The 24,860-nt window shown below is 52.7% G+C and overlaps 1 protein-coding gene across 3 annotated transcripts in view; it reads left to right on the forward strand.

Moving 5' to 3' along the window:
* EFCC1 (EF-hand and coiled-coil domain containing 1) overlaps window positions 1-24,318 on the forward strand; it is a 33,600-nt gene extending 9,282 nt beyond the window's left edge. Inside the window, exons 3-8 of one of the 3 annotated variants that reach the window (XM_047782164.1) lie at window positions 15,302-15,459; window positions 16,215-16,353; window positions 17,491-17,656; window positions 19,351-19,491; window positions 22,072-22,141; window positions 22,849-24,318. In XM_047782164.1, coding sequence (XP_047638120.1) covers window positions 15,302-15,459; window positions 16,215-16,353; window positions 17,491-17,656; window positions 19,351-19,491; window positions 22,072-22,141; window positions 22,849-22,985 — 811 coding nt within the window. In that variant the 3' untranslated portion in view covers window positions 22,986-24,318. Of the gene's footprint in view, window positions 1-15,301; window positions 15,460-16,211; window positions 16,354-17,490; window positions 17,657-19,350; window positions 19,492-22,071; window positions 22,142-22,848 lie in introns of all 3 variants that reach the window. The other 2 variants (XM_047782155.1, XM_047782173.1) reach the window with 2 other exon arrangements.
* Window positions 24,319-24,860: the final 542 nt, after the last annotated feature.

Consider the following 24,860-nt stretch of genomic DNA (forward strand, 5'->3'; position numbering starts at 1 on the left):
CCCAGGAACTTCTATAAGACACAGATGTGGCCATAAAAAGGGGGGCGGGGGGAGTCTTGGCAGAAAGGGCCTGAGCATGCAGGACTCCAGCACCTAGCAAACCCTGAGCAGTCCAGTGGTCTAATCCTGTTTCAAGGAGCCGCCCTCCACTGGGTGACTGTGGAGGAGCAGATGGGCCCTAAGGGGCTCCTGGGCAGGGGCTGGGCTCAGACTCTCAGAAAAAAGACAGAAAACCCAGCTCAGCTGGAGTGGGTGGGGGAGGGGCAGTGGGCCTGGCCTTTGTGGCTTTGTTGTGAGGAATGATGAAAGGCTGGGACAGGGTGGGGGCGGTGGGACATGGACAACGCCTTTGGCCAGCCACCATGGAGAGGACACAAAGATGAGGCCGTTAGAGGGCCACTTCCTTTCTTCTGCCCACTGCAGCAGCCCAGCTTGGTGGAGAGTGGGGAGGGAGGGGGACCCAAAGTCAGTGGGTCAGGGGAGGGAGGGAACAGATGGGCGGGGCAGGCGGGGGTGGGGGGAAGCCATCTGGAGCTGGAGGGCGGCTGGTTGTGGATTCCATTATCCTTAGAAGCAAGTGTGTGGGTGGCCACTGCTGAGAAAACAGGCCTTTCGCCCAGGGACAATACCGTGGCCTCACAAAGGGACAGGCCTGGCCATGCACCTGCCACATGCCCGGCCTGGGGCTGCCAAGATGCTGTGGGAGGCAGGGGAGGAGGGGGCTCCGAGTGGGGGATGTGGGGGGGCAGGCTTGGGCAGCCCACCCTGACCTGGATTTGAATCCCAGCTTTGTCAGGTATTTACGGTGGGACCTTGAGCTGTTCCCATCAGCCTCTGTTCCCTCATCTATGAAGTGGGGGTGGGCCATTCCTCTGGACCCTGGTAGGGATATTTCATGGGGGGCAGGGGCGGTGGCTGAGGGCATGCTCTGGGGCGCCCACCTGCGTAAGTCATTCTTCTACAAGCCTCTGTTTCCTCATCTGTAAAATGAGGGTGACAAGAATAACAATAATTATTATTATACCCACCTCAAAGGGTATTTGAAGATAAAATGCTCATACATACTAAACACCTAGAATCGTGCTTGGCACTGAGAAATTTTTTTTAATTTAATTCAATTTAGTTTAATTTCATGAATTGTATTATATTTATAGTTGTACAACCATCATCACAACCTAATTTTAGAACTTTTCCATCCAAAACCCCCAGTCCATCCCTTCCCCACAACCCTTTGGTAACCATAAGTTTTTCAATGTTGAGAAAATCCTTGATAAAGAGTGGAGATTGTTATTATGTTTGTCTCTTATCATAGTCTCCCCATGAATGGTAATGGTAGTGATGGTTGGTGTTATTGATATTAAAGAGTCTGGCCCCAGAGAGTCCTCTGTCTGTGGAGACCACCGCAAGCAGTGGACAGTGTCAGCTAAAGGTCAGGGCCCTATTGAGGTCAAGGCCCTACTGAGGTCAAGCACAGAGCAGGCATGAGAGATGCTGGCTAGGGCATTCTTAGGGAAGTGTCATCATCTGAGCTGGGTGCTGAAGGATGAGTAGGAGTTTTCTCAGGCACTGCAGATTCGGGTTGGAGTGAGTGCAAAGGCTTAGAGGTATGAAGGTCGTGGTGCCCCTTGGGAACAGGGAGACATATTGTGGTGGTGGCTTTGAGGTGGAAAGTGGCAGAAGAGGAAGATGGAAGGGCAGGCGGGGATGGGGAAGGGCCCTGAGCATTGGACTGAGGCACAAGGCCTTCACTGCCCCAGAGAACAAAGGAGACAGAGAAGGGACTGAAGCAGGGAACAAAGTGATCATGCTGAACTTCACAGCGACCCTTCAGGCTACCTGTGGAGGACAGCCGCAGGAGGGGAGGCCAGAGGCAAGGAGCCTGGGGAGGAGGCTGTTTCTGGGTCCAGGCCCTGAGAAGGGATGGGCCACCAGCCCCACACCTGGAGGCCTTAGCTTTCCTCAAGGACAGAACCTTAGGATGTGCAGGCTGAAATAGACCTGAGAGTGGGGGGCAGCAGCTGGGTTGAAAATGCGGACCTTCCCCTGGGTCGGGGAACCAGCAGGGGGTCACCCAGGATGAGTTGCTCCTGCCTCATGGTGGGTCAGGTGGAGCAAACATGTGTTCACGCCAGCATTAACCCAGTGCTCTGATCTGCCATGGCGTGTTAGAGAAGCCTAGGCTGGGGACAGAGCCAGGGCTTTTGGGGGTCAGTGGGAATGAGCCTCATCCCTCTCAAATCTTACACAGGCCCCATTCGGCAAAGGATCCCACTAAGCACAGACTGAGGAGGGGGTATTGGGTGCCTGGGTTTCTCCCGACCTCTCAGGGTCCTGCCAGGGTGCAAGACCCTTCATGGGGGGGGCGGGGGTCACCAGACCTTTTATTCCCCCCATTAATCACCCTGAATGGCAGCCCATGTTTGCAAAGTCACACCGCCTGGTCTAAATTCAAGTGCCAGCTACAATGTCCTGCTACACCCCCGATGCCCCTTGCTATAGTGGCCACAGCGTACAGGCTACAGCAGCATGGCGCGGTCAGCCACACCCCCTGCATAAGGAAGGCCTTCGGTGGGTGCCTGGGAACATGTCTGTAGCGGTGGGCTTATCAGCTGGGGGTGCCTTCAGCATCAGTCAAGCCAACTCACCTAACAGTGGTTTGAACACCTGGGTTTGGGGTTCAGGGTTCGCTGTCCTGACCACAAGTCTGAGGGTGGCTCAGTGATGGGTCTTCATGACATCCCCCAGATATGTGGCCTCCACAGCGCTATTCAAGGCAGAAAGAAAGCAGATGTCTGTTCTTTTCTACCCAGGAAAGCACGACCTGCCCAGAAAGCACTCGTGGGTGTCCACGTGGGCACAGCAGTCAGGGCAGAGCCACAGGGCAGGAGAGGAGCCCGGGGGACAAGTGAGGCCTTCTTAGCCTGAGAGTAGAGGCAGCGAGGGAAGGGAAGCCAAGGGACTTTCCTCGGGGTGGGGCTGACAGCTCAGGGGTAGGCATTGGGCCCCTATAGGGAGAGAGGTCTAGACTGAAGCCAACATGTGCCCTTCAGAGAGGAAGGGGGATCTGCCCAAGGTCACCTGGGCAGTCAGGGCACAGCCCAGGCTGGACTCAGTCCTCAAGGGCCCAAGAGCCCAGGGCTCTCGTGCTGCTTCCCTTGGGGGTGGGGGGTGGGGGGTGGGGGTGGAAACGAGCCTTGGCTCCTATGCCTTCACGGTTACATCAGGGATGACCCTGCTTTTCCACTTCCAAGCCAGGTGGGTGGCCCAGACACGCAGATGAGTAGTGGACCAAGCTATCAGTTCACGTCAGGGGCAGCTGCACAAGACCCAGGGTGGCTTGAAGAGCCAGACCAGCCTATGATCATGACCTGCCATGTCCATCTTCTTTGGCAGCTGGCCAAGACTAGGACACACACTCAACCCTGCGATCTCAGAGGGGCGGGTGCTAGGATGGGTACAGGGACAGTTCCTGAAATTGGGGGGTGGGGAGGACGCTATTATCAGGAGACAGAAGGACACGATCAGACAAAAACAACAGATGTCCACTTTCTGACCTTCCTCCCAGAAGTCTGTACTCTGCCCACTGTGCACACCTCCACCCATGCCACCCTCTCTGTTCCTCAAACCCCTTAGGCTCAGCAGACTAAGAACCCCACACAGTGTCCATGAGAATGTGGGCTCGCTCCCTGGCCCCACGCCATGCTGCTGTAGCCTGGTTAAGAATCCAGTGTTACCCTGTGCTGTGGTGTAGTCTGCAGATGAGGCTCGGATCTGGCATTGCTGTGGCTGTGGCGTAGGCCAGCCGCTACAACTCTGATTCAGCTCTTGGCCTGGGAACTCCCATATCTGCAGGTGCGGCCCTAAGAAGACAAAAACAAACAAACAAAATCCCAAACTCCTCCCCTGTTTACTTTCGGCACAGGGTCCCTGACCACCCTGATTAATTGGCATCTACCTCGCCATCTTGGCTACATCCACGGCATCTTCAGAGGTCCCGGCCCCAGCCAGCCTGCTCCCCTCATCTCTCACAGCCCCTGACCTTTCCATCCTTCATTTATTTCTGTGACAACTTCACCCAAGTCCATGTCCCCCAGGGGGAAGGCAGGCGCCAGGAATGGGGGCTGTTCCGCTAAGCACAGCATCTCCGACACACAGCAAGTGGCCAGCTCAGTTCATCCATGGGATGAACTATACAGAGAAACTGGCAGCTTGGAGCAGGAGTGGGGCCTGCTTGGACACCCGCATTGCACCTGCCCCTCCATTAAAGGTAGACCCCGGGTTCAAGAGGGGACCAGAAACGAGGAACAGTGGAGAAGGCTTCCCAGCCAGGCTCAAGCACTGTCTACACTGCCCTTTTCGTGATTTATTTTCAGCTCTTCCTCCGAGGCCCCCCCTCAAGCTCTTCTTCCTACTGTTGTTCTCTTGTTTTCACACACAAGTCTGTTTCCTGCGCGCCTTAGCTCAGGAAGCACCACACGGTGACGGCAGCCAGCCCACAGGCCCTCAGGACCTCCGGCTGCCTGGTGGTCCCACTCCTCACCTCACCCCCACCAGCCCCTGCATGTCCCATCTGCCCTGAAGCTTCCCTCAGGGACACTGAGCAGCAAAGGGCTGAACCAGAGAGCGAAACAAACTCGAGGAACATTTTCCATCTGTTTCAGGAAAAGCTGACTCCGGCGGGGTGTGGTGCTCTGCTGGGCCACCTTGCTGAGTCACTTGGTTATGGCCCATGTTCTTCCAACACTAACCTACAGCTGCCGAGGCATTTGGCAGATATAATGAAAATCCGTAAGCAGTCGACTTTAAGTAACGGAGGTCATCCTGATGATCTGGGCGAGCTAATTAGCGAGGCTGAGGGATTCCCTGAAGCAGAGGCTCCGCCTGTGGACAGAGCTTCTGCTGTGCCCAGAGCTTCCCCCATCACTTCCTGGTCAGGAAGCTCTTGAGGCGTGCTGGAGCTAAAAATGTCGATATCGACGGCCCTGTGTCTCTGGTTGAAGCTTAACTCAAGCAGGCACAGAGGCAGGAGGGGAACAGGGGTCAGCCTTTCTGTGTACCCACGAGCCTAAGGCAGTGCGCTAACTTCTCCTACACACCCTCATTTAACCCCCAAGCCATGCTGTGAACTGTTTATCTCTGACAATGCTTTAGGCTGCAAGCAACAGAAAACTCAGCTCAGTCTAGCTTAAACCAAAGGGACAATGACAGTCCTGCCCAAGAAGCCCAGGAGAGAGCAGCTCAGTGATGTTTACAAGAATCCAATTCTCCACCTCCCGACTGTCATCTTTCTCAGCCTGCCATCTCAGCCTGTCAGCAAAGGTCCTCATGGTCACAAGACAGCTGCCATGGCCTCAGGCATCACTGCCACATCCAGAGACAGAAAAATAACTTCCTTCTTTGACTTCTCTGTTCCTAGAAAGTCTCCTGGCAGACCTCCCCTCAGCTCTCATTGGCCAGGACCATGTCACACACCTGTTCTTAAACCAATCATTGACAAAAGGAAAGAATCATCATGATCAGCTTAGACCAATCAGGTCTCCTCTATGGAAGCACTGGGCTACTTGGTGCCTGAAGAAATAATTGAGATTGTGCCTAAGAGAGAGATGGGGTGTGACTGTTTGGGTGGTTGTATTTGGTTTCTATGCAACCATAACAAATTACCACAAACTCAGGCACTCAAAACACCACCCATTTATGATCTCATATTCCACAGGCCAGAAGTCCAGCCAGGCTTGCCGGGGTCCTCTGGTTAGGCTCCCATGAGGCTGAAACTAAAGTGTCATTGGCCATGGGCTCAGGGGCAGAATCTGGCCCCTAGCTGACTCAGGGGTTGGCAGAATTCAGGTCCTTGTGGGTGTAAGACTGAGCGCCCATCCCTTGTTGGTTCTCGGCTGGGGTGGGGGCACTCCCTACCTGCTATCTCCTGTGGCCATGTTCATCCTCCAGCCAGCAATGACCTAGGTCCCTCTCACACTTTACACCTCCCTAACTTCCTCTTCTGTACCAACCAAGGAAGTTCTCTGCTTTTAAAGGGGCTCATGGGACGAGGCAGAAACAATACCCCAACCTCAGGTCACTGGTCCCATTTAACACCACCATCCTAGAAGTGGGAGCTCACCACAGTAATGGGCTGTAGGAATTAGGGTGTGGGATCTTGGGGGTCCTTCCTAGAAATTCTGCCCACCCCCACAGGAGCCACTGTAGCACCACAGCAAGTCCAGCATTTCTTTGGAAAGAAGGTGATGTGAGTTGTTCAAGACTGTACCAGCCAGGGGTTCATGGCTGCAATCACCAAAACTGTCGCTGAAGCAGGAAAGGAGTTGGTTGGCAAGTACCTGGGAGCTAACAGAATCGATGGGCAGGTCAGAGAGCCAGGCTCCGGCAGAAAGCAAGGAAAGGCAGACCCAGCTGGCACAGGAGCCATGTGCTAGGTGCCCTCCTGCCAGCCCAGGGCTGTGACTGCCATGTGGAACCCCTGCCATCAGACTCCAAGGTGAGCTTGCCTGAGCCTACACTTCTGCCAGTCCTTGGTGGCCACTCACTCTGGCATTTGGATAGGGGATGTTCTGAGCAGGAGTGGGGTGGTGGGACAGCATCTCAGCTTTTGTTCTCCCTTCCTGCCCAGTGGCAGCCACTCACCTATGGGGTCTACGTATCTTGCAGGTATGTGGACCTGCAGAAGTGCATATTTGTCTGGGGCTCACTTGACTCGAGCAGTTCTTGCTCAGGGCTATTTCCGGCGCATTTGTCACATGCACATGGGCTGCCTGCTCCCTCCTCCTGGCAGGTCCCCCACCCACTCCCAGAGGCAGACCCCTAGCCGCTGCACTCCCCTGCCAAATGATGGGATAAGTGGCTTCCTCCCAGCCACCTTGAAGCCAGGTGTGGCAGCCCCCTCAGAATATACCTGCAGGCAGGGATTGCTGGTCGTGGGACCTAATGCAGGATTTGGCCAGGAAGCACAGGCCGGCTCCCACGTCTTCTCTCCCATAATCAAATTCATCTGATTCTTTGGGGCTTATGATTTTTGCTTTTGAGATTTAATGAGTTGTCCCCCAGCCCAGGTCACAAAACTATTCTTCCATATGTTCTATTTTAGTTCTACCCTCACATTTTGGCTGTGTGAGTGCGTGTGTGTGTGTGTGCGCGCGCACGCGCATGTGTGTGTGTGTATGTGTGTACTTTTCAATAATCAACTGTAACGTGCCAATGAGAACATTTCTGTTGAGTTCCCACTGTGGTGCAGTGGAAACAAATCCGACTAGTATCTGTGAGGATGCAGGTTCAATCCCTGGACTTGCTCAGTGGGTTGGGGATCTGGCGTTGTGAGCCATGGTATAGGTCACAGATGTGGCTCAGATTCTGCATTGCCGTGGCTGTGGTGTAGGTCGGCAGCTAAGCTCTGATTTTCCCCCTACCCTGGGAATTCCCATATGCCTCAGGTGAGGCCCTAAAAAGCAAAAGAAAAAACATTTCTATTCTGATCAACCAGCAAGTATTCAGTAAAGGGATTCTTTCTTTTACTTAAGGGCAAATATCAAAAGGCCACAAGCCCAGGGGGATTCTGGCCACCCTCTAACACCCTAACCTCAGAAAGGATCCAATAGCACAATCACAGAGAAATGCTAGCCTCAGAGGGAATAAGCTAGGTTCTTCAACATCCACAGCCCAGCTTCATCCCCGTGTATTGGTCATATTTCACTCAAGTCACTGCCAGGAAAGACCAGACACCCAGCTAGGATCAAGGCTCATCCAGCATCTGGAAAGCAACTGATCCTGCACAGACTGAAGGTGTCAGAACCAAATAGAATGGATTGGCTTCAGCTTGTGACACATATCCGTCTACCCTGAAAACAGCCAAGAACAACAGTTACATGTAAACGTGATGCATAGGAGAAGACAGGAGCATTTCCTGGGTGGGACCAAGTTACACTGGACCAGCCTCACTGGAAAGCCAACCACACTCCCAGCTTGGGCCCTCCGGGACCTCCAGCTTATCAGACATGAGCCCTACAGGCAGGGCCCTGGCTTCCCCAGAGCTGACAATAATTACAGGTAGAATTCTAAGCCCCACGCTGCAGATGGAGTTGTACCCTCTCTCCAGCTGAGGTGGCCTCCAAGGAGCTCTTTCCTCACGGCAGAAAGTGACCAAGCTGCTGACCACAGCAGGTGCCGAGAGAGAGACTGAGTGTGTGCCTGTGCGTGGGCAAAGAGACAGACCTGAAGAGAAGGTGGCCGTGTCCAGGAGAGGGGAGGGGCCCAAGGAGCCCTGGAGGAGAGAGAGAAGATCCCCTGGAACTTTCCCTCAGAAAATATAGGTGCCAAAACAAAAACAAAAAAAAACAAAAACAAACAAAAAAAACCACAACGCTGCTAAACTTTTACCCACATCATCCGCATCCTTCTCCTTTCCTGGACTGAAATTTTTTCCCTTTTCCAAATATGAACATCTTACTTGGAACCCCAGTTTGTGCTCCTCAAACTCATCCACCCCACAAAAACCGCTCCATCCTCTAAATTCAGACTGTGTCCTGTTTCACTTGTCTACCTAAAATGCTCACACTATCTTCTGTGTCTCACATCCTTGTTTTGTGAGCATCATGTAATTTTCCCACTATCACTCAGCTTTTCACACCCTCAATTCCTAAATTTGGTTTTAACCTTCCTCCCTGAAAGTGAAGTCTATAATCATTTCAGCGCTCTTCTCAAAGGCAGCTGTTGGATATATGCAGGCAGGTGTGGGGGAGGGTAACATGGTACACAGATGTTCCTGGTAGCACAAGGGTGGACCCATGGTGACAGAAGGGCACCAAAATTCCATGCAAGCTAAGAACCAACAGCACCGGCAGACACCTGAACAAGTCCAGGGAACTCGGTTTTGCATATAAACACAAACTTCTCGCGCCTTTTTAATACACCCAGTTTTGCAAGAACGCAATGCTGTGTGAGTCCAGGGAAGGTTATACTTGGGCTTGTCTGGAATTTTCCAAGAGTTGCTCATCATTTCATAACATCACAGATGATAACATCTGTGGTGCTCAACCAGATGGTAAGGAATTCCTGTGTCCACTGGCATTCATTAGTCTGTCCCAGCAACTCTGCTTATCTGTCTGTCCATCTGTCCATCCATCCATCTGTCTGAATATATTTTCCTGGCCCTTATTTCAGAATGTCAGAAAAAGGGAAAGAGTGTCCACAGCATTCAATCAAATATCACCTTACCTCTCTCAAATTCAAACTTTGCCATTATAAATATTAAACCTATTTATAGGCTTAAATCACATCTAAAAATTCATCATGTGAGTGTTTACATGTTGAAATATATATTTTAAAATTCCTTTCTTGCTCCTTTAAATCACAAAGGATCACCTTAATTTTTTCCAAGTGCAAGTAAAGAAAGGGTATAGTATGTATCTAGCTCATGTGGGGACAGCACAGGGATGTTCCAGAATGGCCATTATAAAACAAGGGCGTTGGTATGTTAGACTTGGGGGTCCTCTGCTATGGGGGCACAGAATGAGTAGCCGAGGGGCAAGGCAGGAGCTTGGCTCTGACAGTGCCTCGAGCATCTGATGTGTTGGTGGCTAAGCTTTTGCCAAATTTCAGACACTGCCCTAGGATCTGTGCTGCCTTGTGCCGTATCTACAAAGTGCTCCTATCATTATTTAGGTACTTTTTTCCTTACATCATCTCTTTTTACTTAACTTTATTTAAAAAGGGAGTTATATCACTGTCATAAATGTAAAACCAAAATGCTTTGATGTGCTCATTAAGTGTTTTGAGTACCCATTACACTAAATGCTTACCTGTTTCAAACACACACACACACCACTGTTCATCCAAGTGTCACCTAAAATCACCTTGAATCCTGGCAGACACGTGTTTAGAAGCACTGTTACTCCATCTCATCTTCTCGGGACCTCAAAGCCCACCAGTGTTTACTGGTGAACAAAAGGGGGATTGAAATGGAGACTGGGGGAGGGGCAGGGGAGTTGTGTAGGTCATACCGCAAAGCCAGGGACCCAGGTTTGGCAGCTCCCGAGAAACCCCCTCATTGCGTCGAAAAACCAAGGCAGGGGTCTGTCCCTTGGAGACTGGGGGCTGGGAGCTGCCAGGACTGGAGGAAGGGAGGGAACATCTGGCCTTTGTAGCGGACTGGGGCCAGATATAGCCAATAGCCTCCAGCAGGAGGAAGACATCAGAGGCTCCCCCGGGTCGGGAGGGGAGTGCGGTGGGGGGGAGGGCACTCAGGCGGCGGCGTGCAGATGTGGCCAGCTGGAGGAAACATCCCGCCAGCACAGGGATGGGGTGTCAGGCTGTCAAGGGACAGAAGGCAGCCAAGGGCCCACTTCCCCACAGGACGGCCAGGAGCTGAGAGCAAGTTGCCCAGCTACACCAGTGGGGTGACAGGCAGCCCTGCAGGTCCCAGAGGAGAGCAGTGCCAAGGTCAGCAGAGGGTGGAGGTGGGGTCGCAGGCCAGGGAGGATCCTGCAGGCCCTGTCAGTCCTGGTCTTCTCCGTCCTGGACTAGATCTGGGATCTCTCCAACTCCCCCTGGCAGGGCCAGCCTCTCTTTTTCACAAGGAAAAAACAGCCTGGCTCAACAGCAGGCAGAAAACAAGATCTAGCTGGAACCAGCCAATTCCGTTTTATTGCTGCTTCATGTGTTTTCTGGTGACTCTCTATGGCAAGGGATACTGGCTTTTCACTCCTAGTGACAATGTTTCTTATTGAAGGACATATGTATTAGTCAATGACCAGCCCGTGACCCACACTCTCTTCACGTTGGGAAAGTCCTTGTCACCCTTTCACCATAAGGGTCCCCCCACCTCAGTGGGTGAGCAGGGGTCAGCCCCCAACCACAGACTGGGAAGTGATGGGGCTGGCATTCTCCTGGGTCTATGGCTCCAAAATTAGTGCCCTCCTGTCTTTCTGGAACAATCCAAGAACAAGGAACCACAATGCCCAGTGGGCACTGGCCGGGGACTGGAGGCGGGAAGGGGGCAAGGAGGCTGCTCCCCTACCCCACAGGACCCACCTAAACCAAGTATATTCTTTCCCCCTCAGGACCTCTGCTTTGCAGCCTCAGAAACCCCCTTGAGAAGGGGCTGATGTTACAAAGGGGACTTCCTGGAAGATGCAGAAGGCTTTGGAGTAGTCAGAGCCACTTTCCAGAAAATGGCTGTGCCAGCAAGTGCCGATAGCCTGGGGGTGGGGGGAGAGTGTGACACATACTTAACAGGTTACAAGGTCCTCTCTGTGACCTTGGGGCTGGAGCCTTCAAGAAAGCTGAGCTGGAAGTCAGGGGTGGGCCACAGCATGCTGCTCACCCAGCCAGGCTGCAGTGGAGCCTCGCCTGCCCCAGGCAGCTCCCTCTCCTTCCCAGAGCCAACCCTAAGGATGTCGTCCTTATGGGAAATGCTTGACAAACCACTGGGCCACATGGTCCAGTCCCAGGACCACACGTTACTATCACATTACTAGGCCCAGAATATTCCAACAATGCCTTTCACAAACTACTGAAGTGGGGGTTTGCAGTCGGTCAGTCAGAGATTACAGACGTGCTCTACTAGACTGAGCCACTCTCAGGGGACCCTTTGCGGGTCAAAAGCAGTAAAAATCCATCTGGGTCAGGCCAATACAGGCAAGCCTCCCCTGGCTTCCACCATCTATACGCTGGAGGAGGGTGGGACCTGCCAAGGCCCGGTGAAGCTGTGGGGGAACGTGGGACGAGGTCAGGCTGGGCAGGTGGTGGGTCCGATACCAGATCACTGCTCTGTCCCCACCTCCTCTGGGAAGGAGCCCAGAGTTGTTGAGTCCTGCCCAAAAAAGCACACTAAGGCCCAGACAACAGAGGGGGAATGGGAGCCAAGGTCTGCTCTCCCTTTCTCCTGCCTCTTTGAGCCATTCTGCTCTGCCCTTGCTCTGCTGCCGCCACCTGTCCCCAAACACCTGTCATCTTTCTTCCTCCACCCAAGTGTTTTGTCCTGCTCAAACCCAACTCCTGGCTCCTCCAGGCTGCCTTCCCTGCCCTGCATACCCAGCACTCTCCTTATCTGGGGGGGGTCCGGCCCTGTGTCCAGCCAGCATGGCCCTGATGCGCGAGGACTCTGTCTGCTCTCCCTGCCTCCACTTAGAAAACACTGAGGGCGGGGTTGTGCCCTGCCTCCTCCTCCCCCAGCTCCTCTCCTGCCTGCACAGACCCAGCCTGAGAGGTACCACAAAACAGCATCTATGCTGCCCTGCACCCTGCAGCCTCACTGCGGTCTGCCTGGGCTGGGTGCAGGGGTGGAACTGAGCCCTCCATGTGACCTCCAGGTGGCCAAATCCCATGGCCTCTCTTTGGCTGGCCAAGTGGGTGATGGCACGTTTCCATGGAGGAAGCAGTGGAACAGAGGGAGGAAGATGAGAGGGCATCAGAGATGCCCATGGGGCCTCCAGGTGGAGATGCCAAGGCAGCAGCTATGCCAGGGAGCTTGGTAGAAGACCAGATCCAAGAGGCCGGAGCTGGAGGCAACTGTGAAGCCATCAGCACTTGAAGCCACAGCATGGGCCAAGGCCTTATGGAGTGAGTGGGGACAACAAAGAGAGGTCCTTGGACACAGCCCAGGGCACAGCAGGGTTTAGGGGTCAGGATGAAGAGTAGTAGGGAGGGTGGCCCATGGGCGGGGGTTTTGTTTATCTCAAGGTGGAAATGTTCCAGCTCATCTGTGTGACGTGGGGGTGATTCTGCAGGTTGACCCCACAGATGGAGGGGCAGTGATACAGGCAGTTAGAGACCAGTTGCTGGCCAAGAGCTGCACACCCCACTCTGTTTGCCTGCAGACACAGTTCACTTCTTGGAAAATTCCAAAGTGTGTCCTCATCTGTCCCACTGTCTGAACTCTGTTCTCACTGGCTTCCTCTTCCCAACTCCCTTGCACGTGACCCGTGTGGTCACCTAACTAGGACACCAGCTGGGCTGGGCCCTTCCACACTTTCCTTCCAATCCACCCCCCCATGCCTGGCGGGGCCACCAAAGTGCTGGCCTGGAGCCAGTGGCCTGAGTGTAAACCCAGCTCTTCCATTTCCAAGTTGTGGGGCTTGAGCTGGTTACTCTAGCATAATGGCATGATGATGCTACCTGCCTCGTGGGGTGTTGAAATGTTTAAAGCCCTAGAGCACTGCCTGGCATCTGGCAAGTACTCGAAAGACAGTTATGTGGACACAGGAAGTTACTCTTTGAACCAGCTTCTAAGATTCAAGCAGCCGCGGGGATGTGTGGAGAGCAGGGATCCAGTCTACCCGAGGCAGCCTGCACAGGAAACTTTTTTTTTGGCTGAGCTTGAAGCATGCAGAAGTGTTCGGGCCAGTGATCAACCCCACGCCACAGCAGTGACAATGCCAGATCCTTAAGCGCTAGTCTACCAGGGAACTCCTCTAGGAAACTTGTAATAAGGTCTGTCTTTCTACCTCATTTTGCTTGTTGAAGCCCTTAAATAATTTAGGGACTAAAAAGAAATTTCTCAGAGTTCTTCTGTGGTACAGCAGGGTAAGGATCTGGCATCATCTCTGTGGCAGCACAAATGTTCAATCCCCAGCCTGGCAGACTGGCTTAAGGATCCAGCATTGCCACAGCTGTAGGTCACAGCAGTAGCTCATATTCTGTCTCTGACCCGGGAACTTCCATATGCTGCAAATGCAGAAAAAAAAAAAAGTTTCTCATAGTAGGAAGACCTAGATATTGTCTAGTTAGATTCTATTCAAAATTCCACCCATTAAAGTCCCTTGCCTGCTTGTATACCTTCTCCACTAAGAAGCTCACCACCTTTCAAGGCAGCTCATCACATTTTTGGCCAGCAGTCCTTGTAAGAAAGTTTCTCCTCAAAGTGAATTAAAATTTCCTGCTTTTGAGTCTCCCAACTCAAATCTCCGCTCCCCTTCCTCCTCATCCTGGTCAAGCACTGCCTTCTGGGGCCATATAAAGGTTATTGTCTCCACCCTAGACTCTTGGCAACCCTAAAGCCCCATGTCCTCTCCTCTTCTGGCTGTGATCTTAGCCCCTGGAGTTGAGAGGGACTGTTACCTTCCTAGTTAGACCTCAAATGATATGACCTAAGCTCTAGTCACACAGTTTTTCATTGAACAAAGAATCCCCACCCGGGGGGGGGGGGGGTCTCACATTGATTGGTGCCAAGCATTTCTCTAGTCTCAGCTTGTGCACAGGGGGAGTGGGGCGGGGGGTGGGGGGACCTGAATGTAGGACTTTATCAGAGGTACTGGCTCATAGAACACAAAAGTTTAGGCTTAACTCTGGCTTCGGGCAGAACCTGATCCAGCAACTCAATGTTACTAAGGACCCGTTTCAACTGCTGTGATTTTTAGGCTCACAGGTGGCTAGCACACCTCCCCACTGCATCCTAGAAGGCAGATGGACGGGGAGGCTGCCTCTGTTGCTCCTCTCGTCTCACTGGCTACCTATGTAGCCCTTGGCCAATCACAGCAGCTGGGATTGGATTATGCAGATTTGTGGGGGGAGGAGCCACATGCCCTGCACTCCTCAGAGGTGGTGAGGGGCCTGCAGAGGGGGTGACCAGGTGAGCTGCCACCCTTGGAGAAGGGATGCCGGGCAACCTCAAAGGGCTGATGGCCTGCCCTGGCCCTTGTGTGCAACCTTGCAGACCCCCTTATTTAGCTCAGCAGACAGTCCTCCAGGTGTCAGGTTGCCCAACTGACAACTCTGGGGCCCACACCCACTAGGCCTCCCTGCCTCACCGTCACTCTGGGACAGCTGTGGTCTCCCTGACCCACATGCAGCCACCAGAGCTCCTGGCCAAGCTGATGGCTCCCTGCTCCTACTGCCTGCTTGAACAGGACCAACCTGTGGGAAGTGGGGAGGGCCTTGGAGTCTGTGGGCCCCAGTGACTCTCCTGCAAGACAGGGCCCAAGTCTCACTGCCAGTTCCTTTGGGCAGCACTGGGGTTGGAACCAAGGACCCCTGCCTGGCCCTTCTGGACACAGGCTCCTCGGAAGATTTTGCCTTTAGTCTCATTGGCTGAAATTGAGTTACAAGCCTGCAAAGCCAGCTGCAAAGGAGCTGCAAAGGAGGCTGGGAACCATCCATCATGGAAGGCTGACTGCTGTGCTGGCCACTGGGTAGGGAGCCAGCATCAGCCACAGAGATGACCCAGGGTCTTCTGCAGGCAGGTCACAGACAGATTGCCTGTGCAGAGTGGGGAGTGAAGGAGGGCCAGCCCACGCCCTCCTGCAGAGGTTTGACCGAGCACCCTCCCTCTTAATACCCTGTCTTTCTCTACCCACAGGTCAGAGGGCACACAGCTCCCAACCTCAGCACCAGCCAGCCCAGAGCCAGAATCCAGGAGTAGTGAACCTGAGGATGGAGGGACCAGAGGCCCAGAACTCCCACCAGAGGGAGCCTGGGGGTCAGATGGCAGCTCTGGAAGCAGAGCCCTGGACCAAGGTCTGTCCCCGCCACCCAGCCCCACTCCCAGGGTCCTGTCTGCACTCACGCTGCCATCCGGTCTACAAAAAGAACCCCATCCCCTCCCTGCTGAGGCTGGACTTCCCAAGCCGACAGGGGCCCCTTCCTCAGGCCTGAAAGCAGACACCCAGTAGGGGAGGAATGTTTTGGCTCCATGTGGGGCAAATCTGTGTCCTGTCAATCCCATGCAGGGACAGGTTGGGCACCCAGGGAGCTGGGGTGAAGTAAGCTCCCCATCATCGAGGGTGTGCAAGCGTGGCTGGTTGGTCATCCTTCAAGAAGACCACAAAGAGGCCCATCCTCTTAAGAAGCGGGGTCTGGCGGGTGTGAAGCATCAGGAGGAAAGGGGAGAAAAGCCATCTGGGCCACGGCCCAGGGCTCTCCCAGCTCAGCTACAGGCCACATGGACAGCCATCCCTCCCACCTGATTTCATTTTTTTTTTTTTTTTGGCCGTGCTTGTGGCACGTGGACGTTCCCAGGACAGGGACTGAATCCACACCACAACAGTGACAAAGCTGTATCCTTAACCTCTAGGACATTAGGGAACTCCTTTTTTTCCCCACCTGATTTCAGAGCCCCAGCCCTGCCCCTGCCTCAGGCACCAGGATGACTTGAGGATAATGACACAACATCCACACACACACCCACGTGCATAAAGCTCCTGCCCCTGGAGAGGGCTGCCTGCTTCCCCTCCCTTTGTCCAGCATCCGCACAACCCATGCTTCTCCAGCAGTGGACGAGCAGCTGTTCCGCTCGGTGGAGGGCCAGGCTGCCTCTGACGAGGAGGACAACGACAAGAAGTGGTGGGAGGAGCAGCAGCCAGCAGCCAAGATCCAGACCCTGCTGGCTCGCCTTTCCAGCAGTGGGAGTGGGTACGTGAGCCCAGGGTGGAGGGTCCAGGACCACTGCTGTGGGCTGGGGGTTCTCACAGTTGTCCTGGAAGCCCAGGGCAGCCCCTCATACAGTGACCTTGAACATAGAGACTGACTCCCTGATTCAAGTCCAGGCTTGGTCACCTCCCTGCCCTCCAACATTGTCCCTTCATTTTCTGGGGGAGGCAATGAGAGCCCCCTAGCATATATGAGGGTGAAGTGAGAAAATAGAAAGCACCCTGCAGGGTGATTTAATTCCCACTGATTCTCACCCCCTTAGCCATTGTCTCTGGAGTTGCCCCTCTAGTGTGATGCCTGGATATGTCAGACCCTTTCCTGACCCACAGCTCCCGAGGGGGAGCCAGGACAGACCCAACACCCAGGGCACCTCAATCAAGTCACCTGGCTTGTGAGCCTCAGTTTTCTCATCTCTAAGATACAACAGTCAGTCATCTTTGGCAGAGATTTTGTGCAAATTCACCATCAAGGATATAAAATGCTCCCCAGGTGCCCCATCACAGCAAGTACTCCACTGGCGTGACCTTGACTTTTACATTATTTTGTAAAGTTCTGTTGATTTTCCAGAGTCATTGTTATCACCAACCCTTTGAGTCCACAAGCATAACTTAAGCACCTACTATGCATCAGGCAAATTTAGAGGCACCTGGAAAACAGCAATAACCAAGGCAGAGGTCCTCTGCCCCGGTGCCTCTATTCTAGTGAGTGGTGACAAGTGTGAGGAAGAGAGAGGAGCAGTGGCAGGACAGCTGGGAGGGCCTCTGAGAAGTTGCTGTTTGAGCAGAGACCTGACAGAAATGAGGAAGAGCATTCCAGGCAGATGGAACAGCAAGTGCAAAGGCCCTGAGGCATGGGGGCGGGGCAGTGAGAAGCCTGCTCTGGCTGCAATAGAATGAGTGAAGGTGGGAGGGAGGGAGGCCAGGGAGGTCACAGGGGCAGACTGGGTGAAGCCTTGGGCTCTGGTTCTGATGAGATGGAGACCTCAGGAGAGGGTAAGCAAAAGGTACCATGGCCCCACTTAGCTTTTGGAGAGACCACTCAGTGCCAACACCCACTCTCCTCTCGGGGGCCAACTTTGGAAAGCAGCCCCCACAGTGTCAGTGCTCTCCATCCCCACAGCTGTGATGACCAGATGGCCAAGAAACTCCTAACTTACTGCAGCCACTTCAGCAGTGCCGACCATGCCCGTGCCCTGGGGGAGCTGGAAGCCCGTGTCGCCATGCTGGTGGAGCAGTTGGGGACCCAAGGCTGCAGTGGGAAGACCCTAGGAACACCTGGGGAGGAGGTCAGCTGAGCCCCAGAGGCCAAGCATTAGACCAATGCTAGAACTTCTCACAGGTGGAAGGACTCAGATCTCAGCCAAATCCTGGGCCCCAATCACAGATGGGTAAACCAGGACTCAGAGGGAAGATACAGATTTAATGAAGAATATTTTGGTTGCAAGTTAAAGATCCATCTCAGATTAGCTTGAGTGCAAAACAGAGATCTATTAGAATGTGGAGCTGTGCGAACAGTTTCAGAAGAACAGCAAAGAAGATGAGCTTCAGGCATAGTTGGATCCAGGGACTCAGATTAGATGTCTCCATTTGTCTGCTCTTTGTTTCCCCTACTTCAGAAGGGCTTGCTCCAGTGGTAGGGGAATGGAAGGTGGGGCTACAGCCAGCTCTAGGGTCCCATCAGCCCACTTAAAAAACCCCAGGGGGAAAATAATAGCCCAGTGCAGTAAATGGCAAGGAAGAACTCCAGTGGTCTAGCCTCGGTCATGTGCCCATCCCTAGGCCAATCCCTGTGGTAGGCAGTCAGGGTCCCTTGTCTGGCACCTCCATCAGAGTCAGATGAAATGGAGGAGGGACACTGCCCCCAGCAAAGTTAGCGAGTTGGTTGTGGGGGAGGAGGGTGGGGCCAGGCAACACCAATGGAGGTGTCTCCACTTTAGTAGGTCCATGTTCCACAGTGATCAAACTGAAACGCTATGAAAAGTTATCATTTCCCTAAGCCCAGCACAATGCAATTTTGCAAACTGGTTTTGATAAAGAGTTTTATATGTATATACCTGAAATTTTAAATCCATATTGGGTTTTTTTGCTGGGGGGGTGGTCAGTTTGTTTGTTTTTTACATATCTGTGGCCTGACACAGTTCCAAAGGGCACAGTGACCACTCTTTCTAATTAAATCCCAAACAGGGGTCTGGGGAGCTCCGTTCCTGGGACTCCCTGATTGTGTGGCCAAGCCCACAGGCATTGCGCCTGCTCTCTCCCACCCAAAGCCCAGAGTGGACCGAGTGCCCCAGGATACCACACCTTCACTTTCTTCTCTTTCCCTCCCAGCCCTGCTTAAAAAATCTGTTGACCCTGTGACATTTTGTGACTTCCTAGCGTCTGCCCTCTGGTGTTTCGGTGGGATCAGCAGTGTCAGTGCCTCTGGCCAGGGTGGAGCAGAAGGCCCCTCTCCCAGGGCTCTGTCTTGAGGAAGGTGGGAAGGTTGGCAAGTGTTCTCAGCTGTGGCTCCTGGACAAGAGGCTGGAGGTGGCTCTGCTGCCTCACGCTCCACTGCTGCCTTAGCCTGAGGTTCTACAGCTGCCAGGCCACCCTGGGGACAAGCCACTAGCCTGCCAGTGAATTCCCTTCCTATTTAAACTAGTCAGATTGGTTCCATTGCTTGCAACCAAATAAATTAAAAAGCAAAAGCAGATGCTTAGAGAAGGGAAGATGGAGTCCTTCCACCAGAAAGGAAATATTACATCAGTCCAACGCACTTGTGGCCTTAGACCAGGCGGCCAGCTTCTCTGGGCCTCGGTGCCAGCTCTGGGGAGGTGGGGAGGGGTTCCTATGTCCTCAGCCCCTTGGTAGGCTCAGAGGACCAGGTGAGATGACCTCTGTGAAAGGGTCAAGGCAGGCCATGGGCCTGCCTGGGGGTGATACTGGGAGTACAGGGCAGAGGGCAGCAGGGCAGACACTGAGGCCCCACTGGTCACTGCAGGCAGAGCTGCAACAGAAGGTGGACGAGAATGAGCACCTGAGGCTAGAGCTGCAGATGGTGGAGGCAGAGAGAGTGCGGCTGTCTCTGCTGGAGGAGAAGCTGGTGGACGTGCTACAGCTCCTGCAGAGGCTCCGGGACCTGGTAAGCTCGTGGGAGCTGGCATAGCCAGGGGAGGGGAGGAGCTCAGGAGGGGGCCTGGCCTGTGTTGGGCACCAGCTCTGAGCTTTCCCCATGTGGGCAGGGGTTACCTCTACTTCCAGATGCAGAAAGGAGCTTAGGGAAGCTAATCAAAAGCAAGGGGAGGGGCTCTGATTCATTTTATGAAGCTGATATAACTTTGCTCTCAAAACCAGAGGATGATACATACACGGAAGGAAAATCATAAGCTTTTGTCACATTTTAATATGGATGTAAAAATATTAATTAGCGCATTAGCAAACCAAATATGGCAGTGTTTAAAGAAATGCAGTGTGACTGGAGTTCCCGTTGTGGCGCAGTGGTTAACGAATCTGACTAGGAACAATGAGGTTGCGGGTTCCATCCCTGGCCTCGCTCAATGGGTTAAGGATCTGGCGTTGGCATGAGCTGTGGTGTAGGTTGCAGACGCAGCTCGGATGCCGCGTTGCTGTGGCTCTGGCATAGGCCGGTGGCTACAGCTCCAATTAGATCCCTAGCCTGGGAACCTCCATATGCCGTGGGAGCGGCCCAAGAAATAGCAAAAAACAAAAGACAAAAAAAAAAAAGAAAGAAATGCAGTGTGACTAAGTTGGATTTATCCCAGAAACTCAAAGATGATTCAAGATCAAACATCTATCAACAGACATCTATTATCAAACATCTATTATCTCAATAGATTAAAAGTCAACAACAGTGTCCTTTTATGATAAAACCTTTCCACAAATTAAGAACAGTAGAGAATCTTCCTTAATCAGATAAGGAGTCTCAGCCAACTGCCTCTCACAAAACTCATACTTATTGGTGAAATGTTATAAGGAATCCTTCTAAAAACCAGAATCAAGGCAGGCATGCCTGTTATCACTGCTTGTGCCATGTCGAGGTTCTAGCTAATGCAGCAAGACAAGAAAAATAACAGGTGTGAGAACCAGAAAGGAGGAAACAAAGCAATCGGTTAATTGTGTATCCCATTTATCCACATAGGATTGCCATGGAGACTCTAGAAGCAAATCATGATTCCTTGGCAAGTTGCCCAATGGTGTTTTTTTTTTTTTTTTTCAGAACACAGAAGTCCATTGTGTTCCTAAACCACAGCAGCAAAGCATTTAAGATTTTTTCTTAAGTCACTAATTTAACCAGGACTGCACAGCCACTCTGAGATGAAAATAGGATTTTGACTCAGATCTTCAGGGTTTGAAGTGGGCTTTTGCTTTTATTTCAGGCTTCCCAGAACACGGGGCTACCGAGGCCCTGCCCAAGGTGATGTGGTCAGGGAGAGTGGCTGAGTGGGAGTCCCACACCTTTGGGCCGTGGTTTCCAGCACAGCTCTGGGCCAGGCAGCCTGGAGGCAAATGCTGGTTCTTCTACCTCCTAGCGTGGCTTTGGGTAGATTTCTCATTCTTTCCAAAGCATTGCTTTTTTCACTGGTTAAAATGAAATAGAAAATGTTGCACAGGAGTTCCCATCGTAGCACAGTGGAAACGAATCCAACTAGGAACCATGAGGTTTCGGGTTCGATCCCTGGCCTTCCTCAGTGGGTTAAGGATCCGGTGTTGCTGTGAGTTGTGGTGTGGGTCACAGACATGGTTAGGATCTGGCATTGCTACGGCTGTGGCGTAGGGAACCTCCATATGCAATGAGTGAGGCCCTAAAAAGCAAAAAAAACAAAAAGAGAGAAAAAGAAAATGTTGCATGGATCGTATCATTAACAGGAAAAAAAAAAAAAGGTGTTTTTAAATGAAAATATTCATGGCAGGTGAGGTTAAGAAGAAGCTACGCCCATGAGATGCTGCCGCTTCAGGAGTATGTGGCACAATCTTTTAGGAAAGTAATTGGGTAATAAAGGTCCATAGTCTGGGATCCAGAAACCCTACTTATATAAATGTATCTTAATGGTTCAAGAGAGGAAATAAACTTAGATGCACACCGAAAAGGAAACAAAGAAAAAAAAGAAAATGTTGCATGGATTATAAGAGCTAATGCGTCAATATGCTCTTATTCACAGTCATTTCCCAAGTGCCTACCTGAGCACATAGATGGTAACCTCTAAGTACATGATCTTTGGTGAAATGGTCCTGCACTGCTCCACCACCCACCTTGAGTCTGAACCGGGCAGCCAACCTCAGGGTGGGGGCCAGGAAAGGACCGTGGGCTGGGGGCACTCCATCTGCCCCCAGGGAGCCACACAGAAACCTGTGGGGGCCACATGTCCCTCCTGCTGCCTGAGGGCACAGTATCCAACAGATGTTGGATATTGACTCCTTGTTGCAAAATTTTTTTTTTTTTTTTTTTGCTTTTTAGGGCCGCACCTGCAGCATATGAAAGTTCCCAGCCTAGGGGGTGAGTTAGAGCTGCAGCTGCTAGCATGAACCACAGCCACAGCAACTCGAGATCCAAGCCATGTCTGCAACCTACACTACAGCTCACAGCAATGCCAGATCCTTAACCCAATGAGCAAGGCCAGGGGTCAAACGTATATCCTTGGGGATACTAGTTGGGCTCCTTACCACTGAGCCACAACAGGAACTCCCACCATTTCTTTTTAAGAACATATCGAAAAGAGCCCTGGGGAAGATTTTGCTGAGCACACTGGATGCTTGCAGGGACCCCGCACACGGTAGGTGAGCCCACCACCCATCTTCCAGAGCCTAAGTGGCAGCTAGAGGGTATCCTGACCTTGTACCTCTGTCCTAAATGTCTTGTCTGTAAAATGCTGCCTCATTCCTGCCCTGCCCACCTGCAAAGGTTAGTCAGTAACAGGCTTCAGAAATTTGAAGGTGCCTGGCGGTTCCCTGCTGACAACTCAGACTTGCTGACAGACCCTGGGCTTACCTTGGAGGCAGTGCTATTGTCAAACTCACTCCACAGATGGGGGTCGAGGCACAGAGAGGCCCAGTGCTGGCCAAACTCAAAGCTTCAACTTTCTCCCTTAAGCACTAAGCAACATGGCCTCATTGTTTCAGGCAGCAGAATTTCAGCAGTGCCAGCCTGTGCCCAGTGAAATCAAGAGGACCAAGGCTGGCTCCTGCCTCAAAGGGCCTCACAGGCTGACAGGGAGACTGTCAGGTGATGAGCCTGTGCTCACTAGCCTCACAGGCACTACCGGGCAGGGCTTAGGTATGTCCAGGGCACTCAATGGTCCCCACCATGTAGGAGGAGGTCAGAAATTGTGCATAGAAGCCCCCTTCCCTGGGGTCTTCAGTGGGAAAGGAGTGAAGGGGAACTAGCTAGACAGTGCTGGGGAGGGCTCAGGGAGGAGGGAGGGTGGCTGTGGGCCAGAGAAAGAAGACTGACCCACCCTCCCTGCCTGTTCTTTATTTCCAGAGGGAACATCTGGGCCCTCGGCCATCCTGGATGCCTTGCACCAAGCTCTGGCTGGCTGTGAGCTCTTGCAAAGAGAACCATTGGTGCCAGCCTCTGCAGGTCCTGCACTCACCAACTCCCTCCTCATTTCCTGCTGAGGTCGCTGGCCCAGCCTGTGGACACCCTGGTCAGCCTGGCCACCATCAGACCAGCCTCTAGGATCATATTCTCAGAACCCTGGAGGCACTGGCTCCTTCTAAGACTGGCCCAAGCTCAGAACCCAGTAGCCATCCCTTCTTGGGCTTCTCCCAGAGTCCCTTGCAACTCTTGCATTTCTGCTGCCAGGGTCCATGTTGCCCTGTGGTTGCTGGATCAGCCCAGACCTGCTGCTGCATCCCCTGCCCTCAGAGCAGAAGTGCCCACTTTCCTGCCTGGCCTAGCCCAGCACCCCTTCCCTGGGTTCTCAGGATCTGTCCCAGAACTGTCCCCTTCTTCCCCACAGCATGACTGCTTTAGGGACTAGGGAAACTACCCACAGCCCTGGAAGTACTGAAGGCCATGCAGGACTGGGGAACTCCAAGGGGGTAGTGAGTGATCACAGCAGGCTTCCTGGTGGAGCTGACCTCAACCTAGCTCTAGAACAGGGGTTGGATTTAGATGGGCAGAGAGGAGGGAAGGATAATGTGAGGTAAGAGCAAGGGCAAAGTGTGGTGCTAGAAAAGGTCCCCACTAATACAGAACCCAGAGCCCCCTTTCCTGAACACATAGTGGGTATCAGGTCTCATGGGGTCACAGGAAGGAGCAAGACAAGTTTCCACCTTCCTTAAAATCTTGCAGGAAAGAAAGATGCGTTGGCAGACAGTGCAGTGTGGGTAAACTCAGGGCTAAGCTAAGGTAGAAGAAAGGGTTACAAGAGGGCAGCTAGAGGGATCTGTCTGAACCAAGGAGGGTGAGGCACTGTAGACACAGCAGGGCAAAGGCAGGCGCCTGGTGGGAAGAAGGGCAGGTTGTGAGGGCCTTGATGGCCGACGGAACCTAGGACTCGATCCCCAGGCAATGGGGCCATGGGAGGGTTCTGACCTGTGCATGGAGGGTGGATGGGAGGGAAGGAAACTGTGGGAGCAAGGGTTGCCAGAGCCTGGAGCCAGAGCCATGGGGACACAGAAGGGGGACTGTGGGGGATGAAGACTGGAGAAGCCCAGGACCAGCAGGAGCCAAAGGGCGGGCTCAAGGACAATGGCTGACCTCGTATCCAGCCAAAGGGATCTACATGTGTTAAGATCCATGGAACTGGATGTTACTCTCCAAAAGTCAACTTCACTGGATGCTAACAAACAAACCAAAGGGGCCAGAAGAGACACTGCTGAAGTATCCATTTTAGTCACCTATATTCTGCAGACAGCAGGCAGAGAGGATCCCTGTAGATTCCAACTACACTAAGCTTCAGCCTCAGGAGCTTCCTAATAAAAATCTCTTACAATTGCCTGACAATCAAAGGTTCATCATTGCCTGTACACCTCTCACTGTAGGCAAGTTTAGGAGGTGGACTAGGACGCAGAGGTGCCCAGAGAGGCTGGGTGAGCTACCTAGCATCACACAGCAAATTAGCATCCAAGCCTGGACCGAGGCCCATTTTCTGAACCCACATCATGCACTTCCCACCACTGCCAGCTGTCTCTGACTAGGAAAGGCCGGGATTGCCAAGGGCTTGGGGTCTGGATTAGTTATGATACAGGCTAAACCATCTTGATAAAAGAGATCCCAAAATACTCTGGGCTAAACAGGATAGAACTTCATTTCTCTCTTGTAACAGTTCACAGGTGAGTGGTTCTGGCTGGCATAGCAGCTCTATTCCATGTGGTCACACAGGAACTTGTTCCAAACAAAGGAACAAGATAAAACCCCAGAAGATCTAAGTGAACTGGATATAGACAACCTACTAGGTAAAAAGTTCAAGGTAATGGGTCATAAAGATAAAAAATTCAGGAAGAATATATGAAAGAGTAAGAAGTTACAAGTTTTTTTCACAGAGT

The sequence above is a fragment of the Phacochoerus africanus genome, chromosome 1 (assembly GCF_016906955.1).
Source record: "Phacochoerus africanus isolate WHEZ1 chromosome 1, ROS_Pafr_v1, whole genome shotgun sequence".
Taxonomy (NCBI): Eukaryota; Metazoa; Chordata; class Mammalia; order Artiodactyla; family Suidae; genus Phacochoerus; species Phacochoerus africanus.